Here is a 13,453-nt window from a genome sequence, read left to right as displayed (position 1 = left end):
GAGTTCTATTTACTAATCACAACATTCTTACTTTATACTTATAATTTACACTACCATATCTGTGAATACATTATTTGGTTGTATGAAATGAAAAAGTGACATTTGACTTGAAATTTAGAAATATAGAGCACTAAAATTATTTCCATATATTTTGAGGCAGCTAGGTAGTATAGAGGATAGAACAGATTGTAGGATTAGGAATGATGTTAAATTCTACAACAGAACTCACTAGCTTCTCACAGCACGGTGGAGGGTTTGTTATTTTTCTATATAATATTCGACACAGCAATATTGTTGTGGGTAAGTCATATTCTCTCTTTACCAATTTCTTCATTTACAAAATGAGGTGGATAGCAGAATTTTCTGCACAATATTGTTGTGAGAATCAGGTGAGATAATGTAAGAAAAGTGCTTTGTAAACTTTAAAGACCTATATAAATGTTATTTATTACTACTCTTCCCTTTTCATCTTCTTCCTTCAGGTAATGCCACTGCCAGCTGAGTTCATTGGAGCCAATGGATGAAGTGAATCGTTCTATAGTATCTGAGTTTGTGTTCCTTGGACTCTCTGATTCATGGGAGATCCAACTTCTTCTCTTTCTGTTCTCCTCTGTGGTCTATGTGGCAAGTATTCTGGGAAACCTGCTCATTTTGCTCACTGTTATCTTTGATCCTCACTTACACTCTCCAATGTACTTTCTGCTGGCTAACCTGTCCTTTATTGACTTGGGATTTTGCTCCATTGCAGCCCCTAAAATGATTTGTGATCTTTTCAGAAAGCACAAAGTCATCTCATTTGGTGGCTGTGTTGCTCAGATCTTCTTTAGTCATGCTTTTGGTGGTGTTGAGATGGTGTTGCTCATTGCCATGTCCTTTGACAGATATATTGCTATATGTAAGCCTCTACACTACCTGACCATTATGAATCCAAAAATGTGTATTTTGCTTTTGATTCTTGCCTGGATCACTGGGATTACTCACTCAGGGGTCCAACTGGCTTTTGTTGTAGACTTGCCATTTTGTGGTCCCAATGTATTAGATAGTTTTTTCTGTGACCTTCCTCAGTTCATCAAACTGGCCTGTACTGATACTTATAGATTACAGTTCATGGTCACTGCTAATAGTGGGTTCATCTCTTTGGCCTGCTTCTGTTTATTGATCATCTCCTACATCTTCATTTTAGTCACTGTACAGAAACATTCTGCAGGTGTTTCCCTCAAAGCTTTCTCTACTCTTGCATCTCATATCACTGTGGTGGTTTTGTTTTTTGGTCCATTGCTCTTTTTCTATACGTGGCCATTCCACATATCAAATTTGGATAAATTTCTTGCCATCTTTGATGCAGTTATTACTCCTTTTCTGAATCCAGTTATCTACACCTTCAGGAACAAAGAGATGAAGGTGGGAATGAAAAGAGTATGTAGCAGGTTTATGAATTTCAGGAAGTTCTCTTAAGTGCTTGATGAGTGAAGACTGCAAATCTTGATAATATCTTAGAGTATGTAGGAAATAAAAGTTATTATTAACTGGTAAGAGATAAATTCATTTTTATACTTCATGCCTTGATGCGTTGAATCTAAGCAAAAGTTTATTATGCTCAAGAGTTTGTTTCTTCAGCAAATTAAATGGGATATTTGCCTTAATTTACAAGTTCCAATGCTTTGTTCTTAGAATATTGTGAAGGAAAAGTGATAGACGTGCTTAAGACCTAGAAGTAAATGTTATTTATTTTTTCATTTCTATTTCTCTCCATTATATTAAAACTTTTTTTTATTATCGATGAAAATATCTTTGTATATTTCCTTCAGCCTGTCTTGTTGAATTGTTATATTTCTAGTTACATTCCATTCATTCCACAAGCCTTTACAAAGCACTATGTATAGGACATTGTACTAGGCCCTAGAGATATGGAGACAAATTAAAAAAAATACCAAACTCAAAACTTGGTGTGATCTAGTGACTACTGTGCTAGAGATATCACAAAAGTCAAATTCTTCTACAGGTGATTGTTCCCTAATTCTGGGCATGTTGCTTAACTTTCCCAAGCCTCAGTTTCCTTATCTGTCACAGGAAGACTAATAATAATGTCTACCTCATATGAACCTCAAATGAAATAATATATATGAAGCAGTGACCAAAATTTAAAGCATTATGTAAATAAGAGCTATTGTTATATTATGTTATAGTTACATATATCATCACACAATTATATATTTATAGAACATATTATGAATTATCTAATATATTAAATTTATATAATATAATTATTACATATTATTATTATATTCTAATTTTAGATAACTACTTGTTTGCTTTCCTGTATCATATTTTCTTAATTGTCTCATAATGACTCTGTGAGACTGGGCAAGGAGAAAAGAGAATAAACATTTATTAAATGCATACAGTGTACCACTGTGTTAAATGCTTTACAAATATTATTTCATTTGATCAAGATCACTTAATTCCTCAGTGCCCAGGCTGCTTTCTAGTAAGTTGCAGTCCAACCTTCTTCTGCACTAGCAGAGGAATTTAGACATTGAGGTTTTTCCTATGAATTGCTTTCAAAAAATGAATTCCTGTATCCAATTAATTCTGAAGTAAATTGTATTATATTTTCACTCTCTGAAATTTTTATCTACAGCTACTTATTTAGGTAGCATGAGTTAGTGAAAAGGACACTGAACCTAGGACTGGGAGATTGGAGTATGAATACCAGTTACAACTTTTGCTAGTCCTGTGATCATGTCAGGTCATTTAAGCACTGAGCTGTTTTATGCTCATCTGAAAATAGGGATAACAATACCTGCGCTACCTACCTCATGTAGTTTTTGTAATGGAAGCACGTTGTCAAGTTGTATTTTTATTATAAGCACCATGGTAAATGCTTAAACTTTTATAATTAAACAATGTTCCATTGTGGTCATCATCATTTTTTTTAAAAAATGTAATAGCTTGTTTAAATGCATAAGTGAGATCAAGTGAATAACTGACCTATCTTTATTCTCTTCTGTTTTGTTCTTCTGTCACTGGTGAGATTAGTAGTTTGAGGGCACAAGACAGATTCCCATGATACTGGTTGTCTTAAGACAGTTTTTTTTTTTTTGGTGACAGTCTATGCTCCTTTTTTTTATATATACGTACATTCAATCCCTTTTTTTCATAGAGTATGAATTTGATAAGAATGATTATGTTTCATGACAGTGATCTCTAAACTTTTTTGACTGCTCACTCCATTAGCAAAATATTTTTTAGCATTCACTCCCAATAGCAGTGTAATGGGACATAGTTTATCCCAACTAGGATACTTGGAATTTTCTGTACTGATTTTTTTTTTTTTTGACAACATGGGTCCCTTATATCTATGTGGTTATCCATTATTTAGTAAAGGGCAAAAATTCTACAATTATGTTACAGTGGTGGTTAGGATGGGTTTTTTGGTCTGGGAAGCCACAGGGATAGTCCTGTTTTTTTCAGCCATTGATTAATTATTACAAAAATAGGGATAGAAATAGAAGAAAGCATCAGTATGATAGTGGATGACAAATGGGGAGAGAAGTTTATAGTCTCCAAATGAAGTTGAAAAATGAGCCTTATGGGTTTATGCTTTCATCTGGAAGTCTGATGAAGGATAAGGAATTGGGGAATAGTGGTGAGTGTGGTTTCCTGAGGTAGAAGTCCTGGGTTGGTGGCCAGGTCTGGATTTGGTTTTGACTCAGAAGATTGCAGGGAACAGGTAGCTTTTCTCTTCTCTTCTGGAGTTGTTGGTAGAGGAATGGAGGTATCACATTGAATGATATAATCTCTCTCTGTTTCAGTTTCCTTATTTGTAGAGAGGTAAAGAAGAATAAATTTTTATAAAAAATTATTGGATTTTTTGAGTAAGAGAACATAAGTAACTTTAGGAAGAGAAGTTTTAGTGGAGAGATAAGATCAGAAGCCATATTGAAAAGGGTTAAGAAGAGAGTGAGAGGAGAGAAGATAGAAGTATCACTTGCTTATAGCCTTCATGTGGAGTTTAGCTGAGGGCAGGAGAGAAATGAGACAATAGTTAGTAGGGATGGAAGAATCAAATGAGGGTTTGTCAAAGTAGGATAGTTATAGGTATGCTTGTATGTAGTAGGAAGGGAGCCAATAGAGAGAAGAGATTGAAAATAAATGGAAAAAGTGGGTATGACACAGGGGACAATATGGTGCAGAAGATGGGATCACTTTACTGTGTAGAGGAGTTAACTTTGGAAAGGAATAATGCTACTTCATCATGTGAAAGAGAGGTGAAGGAGGGGAAGCTGATAATGGCATCTGAGTCAAATTAGATGAGGAATAAATGAGATGATGAGGTTCCCAGCAAATAGCCTCACTTCTCCCCTATAAAATATGAGGCAGGATTCTAAGTTTGGAGAGTGGAAGTAGGGGAGCTAAGAAAGATTTGAAGAGGATTGAAAAGTTTTGGAAGAGTTGAGGGGAAGAGGGAGATAGTGAATTGATTAGGGAGGAATAATAGGATTGCCTAGTAGCAGGGAGGGCTCAGTTGAGGCTATATAACATAAATTTGTATTAGACCGAGTTAGAATGATTTTTTCCTACTTTTGTTTAGTAACATGTTTGTAGGCATTAAGGAGACAGATGGTGGGAGTGATCCAAAACTGAGGCTTTGTTGGGTGTAATTCATGATATGAAAAAGGACCTAAGAATTCAAGAGGTTACTAAATACTTAATGTACATCAAGGATATGTGCAAGTAGGTGGCACAGTCGATAGAGCTCCAGACTTGAAAGCAGGAAGATTCATCTCCTTGAGCTCAGCTTTTAATTCCTTGATGGCTACAGACCATCTAAAAGAACAATGTTTTTTTCTGAACTTCATGAAAAAGATGAAAAGAGTGACAGAATAATAATAGTAACAATGCATCTATATCTTTAAAATTTGTAAAGAATTTTGGATACATTATGTCCTTTGAACCTCACAACAACCCATGTGATATATACCACTGCTACATTCTACTGATGTATAATTTGAACAACTGGATCATATAGGTATTCTATAGGTGTCATAGGTTTCATCATCCCCATTGTGTTTCTAAGGTATCTGAAATTCAGTGAGGGTCAAAGAGCATGTTTATAGTTATACAGTGAGTAAATATAAGAGGTGGGATTTCAATGCAAGTTTTCTTGATTTTGTTTTTATTTGGAAGATAATGTATATCTTTCCCCCCGATATTGTTGTAGGTCACATTTTCCCTCTCACCTTTCTAGGAATTTCCTTCAAAAATACTTCTTTTTTATACATTCATCTATAACTTTGGAGGGAATTTTCTGGAAATAGTCAAAAGAATTTTGACACATTTCTTTTCCAAGATGATATTTTTACAACCCCTAGCAATTCTTCCTCAATCATAGCAGCTACCAAGAATGTTTTAAATATTGGCACACAAAATTACAAATGATTATTTCCTTAGGTATTTTCCATTCCATCCTACCTCCCCTTATCTCTACCCCTTTCTCTCAGGTGACTCATTATCTGTTCTTGGCTGTTTGGGCCAAACCAGTAAGATTGAAGAAGATAATTCCCTTGATCAAATGAGCTCAGGCTAGACATCCTTGTTTCTGCACTCACCAGAGCTGCTAATTAGCTGCCTTCTCCTATCACAGCATTTTATGTGGTTCCTTTTGCTGTTTCCTTGGATTTCTTATCTCAGCCCAGGTAGGTGGGGATGGTATATATAAAGTTGATCACAGAAAGAATGGATTTCCTCAGATTTCAGTGAGAAATAGAATGTTATAATGACAAAATTAAAATTTACAGTAATGAGTGGGATGCTGTCTTTTAGACAGGAAGGATGGAGAAAGATCTGAACTCCACAGACGAATAAAAATGAGTTCTAGACTTTAGAGAAGGTAAAATATTCTTTTTTTTTTATTATAGTTTTTATATACAAAACATATGCATGGGTAATTTTTCAACATTGACCCTTGCAAAAACCTCTGTTTCAACTTTTCCCCTCTTTCCCTCCATCACTTCTCCTAAATGACAGGTACATACATGTTAAATATGTTAAAGTATATGTTAAATACACTGTATTTATACATTTATACAGTTATCTTATTGAACAAGAAAGATTGGATTTAGAAAGAAAGTAAAAATAACTTGAGAAAAAAACCAAAAATGCAAGAAAACAATAACAGAAAGAGTGGAAATGTTATGTTGTGGTCCATACTCACTTTTCAGTGTTCTTTCTCGGGGTATAGTTGGTTCTGTTCATTACAGACCAATTAGAATTGATTTGGATCCTCTCATTGTTGAAGAGAGATATGTCCATCCGAATTGATCATTATGTAGTATTGTTGTTGAAGTGTGCAATGATCTCCTGGTTCTGCTCATTTCACTTGGCATCAGTTCATGTAAGTCTCTCCAAGCCTCTCTGAAATCATCCTGCTGATCATTTCTTATAAAACAACAATATTCCATAACATTCATATACCACAATTTATTCAGCCATTCTCCAATTGGTGGGCATCCCTTCAATTTCCAGTTTCTAGCCACTATGAAAAAGGCTGCCCTTTTCCTTCTTTAATATCTCTTTGGGATATAAGCCCAGTAGTAACATTGCTGGATCAAAGGGTATGAACAATTTGATAACTTTTTGAGCATAGTTCCATATTATTCTCCAGAATGGTTGGATCCATTCACAACTCCACCAACAATGAATCAGTGTCCCAGTTTTCCCACATCCCCTCCAATATTTGTCATTATCTTTCCCTGTCATCTTAGCCAATCTGACAGTATGTAATGGCATCTCATAGTTGTCTTAATTTGCATTTCTCTGGTCAACAATGATTTGGAACACCTTTTCATATGACTAGAAATAGTTTCAATTTCTTCATTTAAGAATTGTCTGTTCATATCCTTTGACCATTTATCAAGCCATTTGGAAAATGGCCTAGATCATGAACCCATTTTTAAAAATTTAGTGAACTTCCTTTTTAAAAATATTTTTTTATTTTTTAATTTTAACTTTTTTTGATAGTACATATGCATGGATAATTTTTTCACAACATTATCCCTTGTACTCCCTTCTGTTCTGAATTTTCCCCTCCTTTCCTCAACCTCCTCCCCTAGATGGCAGGCATTCCCATACATATTAAATATGTTATACTATATCCTAGATACAATATATGTGTGCAGAACTGAATTTTTTGTTGTTGTTGTTGCAAAGGAAGAATTGGATTGAGAAGGTAAAAATAACCTGGGAAGAAAAACAAAAATGCAAACAGTTTACACTCATTTCCCAGTGTTCCTTCTCGGGGTGTAGCTTATTCTGTCCATCATTGATCAATTGGAACTGAATTAGATCTTCTCTTTGTTGAAGCTATCCGCTTCCATCAGGATCCATCCTCATACAGTATTGTTAAAGTATATAATGATCTCCTGGTTCTGCTCATTTCACTCCTCTTCAGTTCATGTAAGTCTCTCCAAGCCTCTTTGTATTCATTCTGCTGGTCATTTCTTACAGAACAATAATATTCCATAACATTCATATACCATAATTTACCCAACCATTCTCCAATTGATGGACATCCATTCATCTTCCAGTTTCTAGCCTCTACAAAAAGGGCTGCCACAAACATTTTGGCAATACAGGTCCCTTTCCCTTCTTTAGTATTTCTTTGGGATATAATCCCAGTAGTAGCACTGCTGGATCAAAGGGTATACACAATTTGATAACTTTTTGGGCATAATTCCAGATTGCTCTCTAGAATGGTTGGATTTGTCATGAACCCATTTTGATCTTATCTTAGTGTGTGGTGTTAAGTATGGGTCAATGTCTAGTTTCTGTCATACTGATTTCCAATTTTCCCAGCAATTTTTGTCAAATAATGAATTCTTATCCCAAAAGCTGGGGTGTTTGGGTTTGTCAAATACTAGATTTCTATAGTTAGTGACTATTTTGTCCTGTGAACCTAACCTATTCCACTCATCAACTAATCTATTTCTTAGCCAGTACCAAATGGTTTTAGTGTCTGTTGTTTTTATAATATAGTTTTTGATCAGGTACAGCTAGGCCAGAAGGTAAAATACTCTGTGCAATGGTTTTAATTCAACACAGGGACCCATGGTAAGGAGCTACTATATAGGAAGAAGATTGGAATTAGCACTACAGATTAAGTCAAGCATAAGACTGGGATATAAAATTCAGAAATTAAATGTTTTACTTTTTGCCTTATCATCTTGCATCTTGTCTTGATTATATTACTGATCGGCCGTATGCTATGGACAAAGGCAATACAACAAAACTATTCTTTTTAATCCTTCTGATGCATTTTTATTATGTCATTGTTTCCAGTTTCAGTCATAGTAACTTAGAGATGATGTGGACAGGGTTAAAGGGGAAAGGGACAAAGTTGCTAGAAAAGGTGAAGAGCTGCAAGGATATGGATTCCCCTGAAAAGTAATGTCTTCAAGTACATAAATGGAAGATTATAATGAGAGTAGTGGCGATCATTTGTTTTTCATGATCAACAAAAAATAGGAAAAGGATTTGAAATTAAAATAAATTTTATTTGGATGTAAGAAAAACCTTTTTGGCCAGCTAGGTAGCAAAATGTATAGAGTACTGGTCCTACAATCAGGAAGTCTATATCCCTGAGTTTTCAAATATGGCCTTGGATACTTACTAGATGTATGATTTTTGTGAAAGTCACAACACTGTTCACTTCAATTTTCTCCTCTGTGCTAGAAAATGAGAAACTACCCTAGTGTTTTTGCCAAAAAAAGCTCAAATGGGGTCAAAAAGAGTTGAACATGACTGAGCAACAAGAAGAATTTTTGGGCCTATTGGAGTGATCAAATACTAGTGCAGTATGCTAAGTGAGGCAGTAGATTCCCCATCCCTACAGCTTGAAGAAGAAAACAAAAGACAAATGAATTTTTCAAGGTTTAAATATGACAGAAGATAGGGATAGATTGGTAGAGATAACCTTCTGAATTCCTTTTTAGAATGATAATTTTGAATAGAAATATTGCTTATCTCCATTTTGATCATTGCCATATTGGCTGTGAATCTGTTATGAGAGACTGATCACTTCCATTGGGAGAAAAATAGAATATAGGATTCAAAATAGTGAATAATGATGAAATAGGTTTATCTTTTTCATCCAAGTGATTTAATCAGATAAAAGAAGTCATGGGCATGATGCATGGAAAATCCATGAAGTCTCTGAACTAATCCTTTTGAGCTTACCACTCTTATCTATTACTTTTTCTTGATGATAAGGCCCTTCAAGGTCATCTAGTCTAGTCCTCTCATCTTGATTATGAGAACATTGAAGTCAAGGACAGCTGATTAATTTGTGGAAGGTGTTGCAGATATCAAGTATCAGAGGCAGGATGGGATCCTAGGCTCCCTGAGTGGACCCAATACTCTTTCTATAATCTGACATTACCTTTCCATCAATCTTGTCTAAAAGACTTGTATATTTTGGAAAATCTAGTCCATCCTCAAAGGACAAAGATTTCCCATCATTGAAGACATTCAAAGCCTTGTAAAGGAGTTATGGATTTATTTTTTGGCAGTATCAATTTTTTTTATTAAAATTTTTTTTCAAATATTTTATTAAATATTTTTACATGTGGATATTCTCTTCATTATCCCCTGAATTTTCACCCTTAACTTCTATCTATAGCATTAAGTCAAATTCAATTCAGCAATAAGATTTTATTAATCAATATTTATGTGCAAAGCATTGAGATAGATTTTGGGGATGCAAAGATGACCAATGCCAATATCCTGACCTTGAAGGAGTTACAATCTAGTGGAATATCCAGAATCCAAGCAGTAATCTTCACTACATTATCTTCTTCACATCCTCTAAACTCTCTAATCATAGTAAGTACAATATGATTTCAACTCTGATAAAATTGTCTGGAAGCAAGTAAGCTGGCCCAGGTTGAAATTCTATCTCAGAAATTTACGAGTTCCAATTATGCAATTAAACAGTCTTCCTTCCTGGAATCATTTATCTTATTGAAACGGAAGCCTCTCTCCTATTTGCATTACAAAAAAACACTTTTTGAAGGTAATTATTACACTTAATTGAATGCATAGGTTCAGTGCTTTTACTAAACCTTTATTCCTTTGTTCTCACACTTTGTTTCACTAGAGGCTGGGATTTTGAAGAGAATATTTCTTTGTGAGAAAGATTAAAGTGTAATTTGACTTAAAACACAGACATTGAGCAATCCAGAGCAATAATATTGTAAATATATATATATATATATATATATATTTTTTTTTTTCTTTATATTTTCTTTCATCAGGTAATGTCACTGCCAGCTGAGTATATTGGAGTAAATGAATGAAGTGAATTGTTCTATAGTACCTGAGTTTGTGTTCCTTGGACTCTGATTCATGGGAGATCCAAGTTCTTTTTCTGTTCTCTGTGGTCTATGTGGCAAGTATTCTGGGAAACCTGCTCATTTTGCTCACTGTTATCTTTGATACTCACTTACACTCTCCAATGTACTTTCTGCTGGCTTTCTCCATTGCAGCCCCTAAAATGATTTGTGATTTTTTCAAGAATCACAAAGTCATCTCACTTGGTGGCTGTATTGCTCAGATCTTCTTTAGTCATGTTCTTGATGGTGCTGAGATGGTGTTGCTCATTGCCATGGCTTTTGACAGATATGTTGCTATATATAAGCCTCTCCACTATCTGACCATTATGAACCTAAAAATCTGTATTTTACTTTTGATTCTTGCCTGGATCACTGGAGTCACTCACTCAGGAGTGCAACTGGCTTTTGTTGTAGACTTGCTATTTTGTGGACCCAATGTATTAGGTAGTTTTTTCTGTGACCTTCCTCAGTTCATCAAACTGGCCTGTACTGATACTTATAGATTACAATTCATAGTCACTGCTAATAGTGGGTTCATCTCTTTGGCCTGCTTCTGTGTACTGATCATCTATACATTTATATACAATAATACAAATGATAGCCCTATTCTACAGTTATTAAATATTTTGAAGTTGGATTTGAACTCCTGCTTTTCTTTTTGTCTCTGCCACCAGTGCTCTCTCTCTACTGGGTCACTTAGCTGTCTCTAGACCCTCAAACTTCTATGATCCTGTTCCTGGAATTTTGAGAAGGACAACTGATGCAAATGTTTCACAGTGCTGAAAGTGAAAACTATTTTTTGTCCCATCTCTATTTCCCTCTATAATATTTAACTTTTTATTTGTATCTCAAGCTAGCTATGTGTACTACGTACCCCAGGTCTGTCTCACCATCCACCTGGTTTGTTTCCAGTTTCATTGAATTTGAATTTATTAACCACTTCCTATGTGCAAAGCATTTTACTTCATATTGCAGAAAGGAAGACAAAATGGAAAGCCAGTTCTTACTGTGGTATAGTAGAAAGAATGAAACCAAGAAGACCTGGGTTCAAATGGTACCTCTGATTCTTATTAGCTTTGAGATCTTCTACCTGTTCCTTAATCTCTCTCTGTCTCCATTTCCTCATTAGATAGGGTCAATAACAGCACTGACCTTAAATGAGATAATGTCTAACCTATAGATACTAAACTTTATACTGTATAAATATGAAGTACTCTTATTGTTTTCTGAAATTCTCTGATCACTATTTGCTTGCTTGCTTCTGCCTTATTTTCTTATTTTTCTTGGTTTTTATTAAATTGCTTTGGTTCTGCCCCCAACTATTATGTAATTATTTAATCCTATAACTATATAATATATAATAATATATATTAACCATGGTCATAGAAGCATAACTACATAATCATATGACTTTGTAACCATATGATGTATCTATGTATCATTCTATGAATAAAATACATGATTATATAAAATATAGGTTTATAATATTATAGCTTGAATGGAAATTCCTGTCTTTTCATTTAATAAATAATATAAGAAGGATTTTGGGAAGATGGCAAAGTAGTTTGGTAAATTTCAAGTTCTCCAGATTTCCACAAATAGAACAAATTTGTGCTTCAGATTGAACACAGATTGGTGAAAAATCAAGAAGAGTTGGGACAGAACACCGGTCCTCTAGATACAACCCAAGAAGATCTGAAGAAAGTCCCTGTGTGTGAAGCACAGTAACTTCAAGTGGGGAGCCTGGAGCAAGCTGGGTGTGGCTGGTGCCTCAGCTGGAACCATAGAAACTTTCACTTCATGGACTGCTTGAGGCATCTGGGATCTCAGTCCTGGAATACAGAGTGAACTTTGGCTGATTAGGAACACCAGGTTCAGCTGTGCTGCTGAGACGGGGCATAGGACTCAGCACCTGCTGAGTGCAGAAGCAGTGGGGCTGGGATACTACTGGCTACAGGCATTTGCTGGAGGGCAGAGTGTTTGGTTTGAGGTTCCTAGGTAGAGGGGAGAGCTGAAGTGAAGCTCAAGGCACCAACTCCCCACTTCATGATTAGAACTGGTTACATTAATACCTCTTATTTAAAAAAAATTAACTGGCAAAGAAGAAAGAACCGTTCAATAGAAACCTACTATGGGAACAGGGAAGACTAAGATTCATTTTCAGAGGACACTGAAATAAAAGAAGCTTCTACCTCCAAGAGTAATGTGAAATGATTCTGCCCTGAGAGAATTTATAGAAGAATTTAAAAAAAAATCAAATGAAAGAGGAAACAAAAGCCATCCAAGAAAAATAAGGAAATTATGAGAAATGATGAATATAAAGTAGAGAGAGTTTAAGTGGCTTTTTGAAGGTCAATATTATTAATCAACCTGTATAACACACCAAAGTTTCTTGACTTTTGATCTTGATAAATATATATTTTTTTCATTTTCCAGTGTGTTTAGATTCTTGACTCTTTCTTTCATCCTGAGATATGAGATATGGCACCCAGAACCATATCACATAGTTTTAAGTTTGATCCTGTGACAATCAGAAGGGAATTCTTCAGGGTGTGTCCCACACTTAATTGTTTTCTTTTCTCTCATTAAGTATTAAATTCCATTATTATTTCAATATTCACTTTGAATCCTTCCCATATTTTTACCTCCATAATAAACTCACAGAATTAATGAATCACAGTATTTGAGAATTGGAAGGGATTTCAGCAATCTGATTTATATTCCAAATCAATCTCACAATTACACAATTAGGAAATGTTAAGTATCTGAGTCCAGATTTGAACTCAGATCCTCCTCCTGACTTTGGGGCTGGTGCTCTATCTACTACACCACTTAGCTATCCCAAGAACTGCACATCTTTAATTCAGATGAAGTGTGAGGAGGGCTGAATACAATAGGGCTGTCAGTTCCACTGCTGGAAGCTATATCCTTCCCAAGTTCTCAATAACTTTTTTTTGGCTACTACATTACATTGCACATCATATAGAGCTTATAGTCCACTAAGACTCTCAGATATTTTCCAGAATAATTGCTCTCCATTTTATACTTTAGAACTTGACTTT

General features: G+C 35.0%; 1 protein-coding gene and 1 pseudogene across 1 annotated transcript; both read left to right on the top strand.

The window, feature by feature from the left end:
- Positions 1-516: 516 nt before the first annotated feature.
- On the top strand, positions 517-1,455 carry LOC141553451 (olfactory receptor 4F6-like). Its single transcript, XM_074285109.1, has one exon. It carries the CDS (start codon positions 517-519, stop codon positions 1,453-1,455), a length of 939 nt encoding a protein of 312 aa, XP_074141210.1.
- An 8,892-nt stretch (positions 1,456-10,347) lies between these two features.
- LOC141552794 (olfactory receptor 4F6-like) lies at positions 10,348-11,101 on the top strand (annotated as a pseudogene).
- The last annotated feature ends 2,352 nt before the right edge of the window (positions 11,102-13,453 follow it).

Source organism: Sminthopsis crassicaudata, chromosome 2, assembly GCF_048593235.1.
Source record: "Sminthopsis crassicaudata isolate SCR6 chromosome 2, ASM4859323v1, whole genome shotgun sequence".
In the NCBI taxonomy this organism is placed as follows: domain Eukaryota; kingdom Metazoa; phylum Chordata; class Mammalia; order Dasyuromorphia; family Dasyuridae; genus Sminthopsis; species Sminthopsis crassicaudata.
The sequence above is the reverse complement of the archived record's forward strand: the minus strand, read 5'-3'. Positions and strand labels throughout refer to the sequence as shown.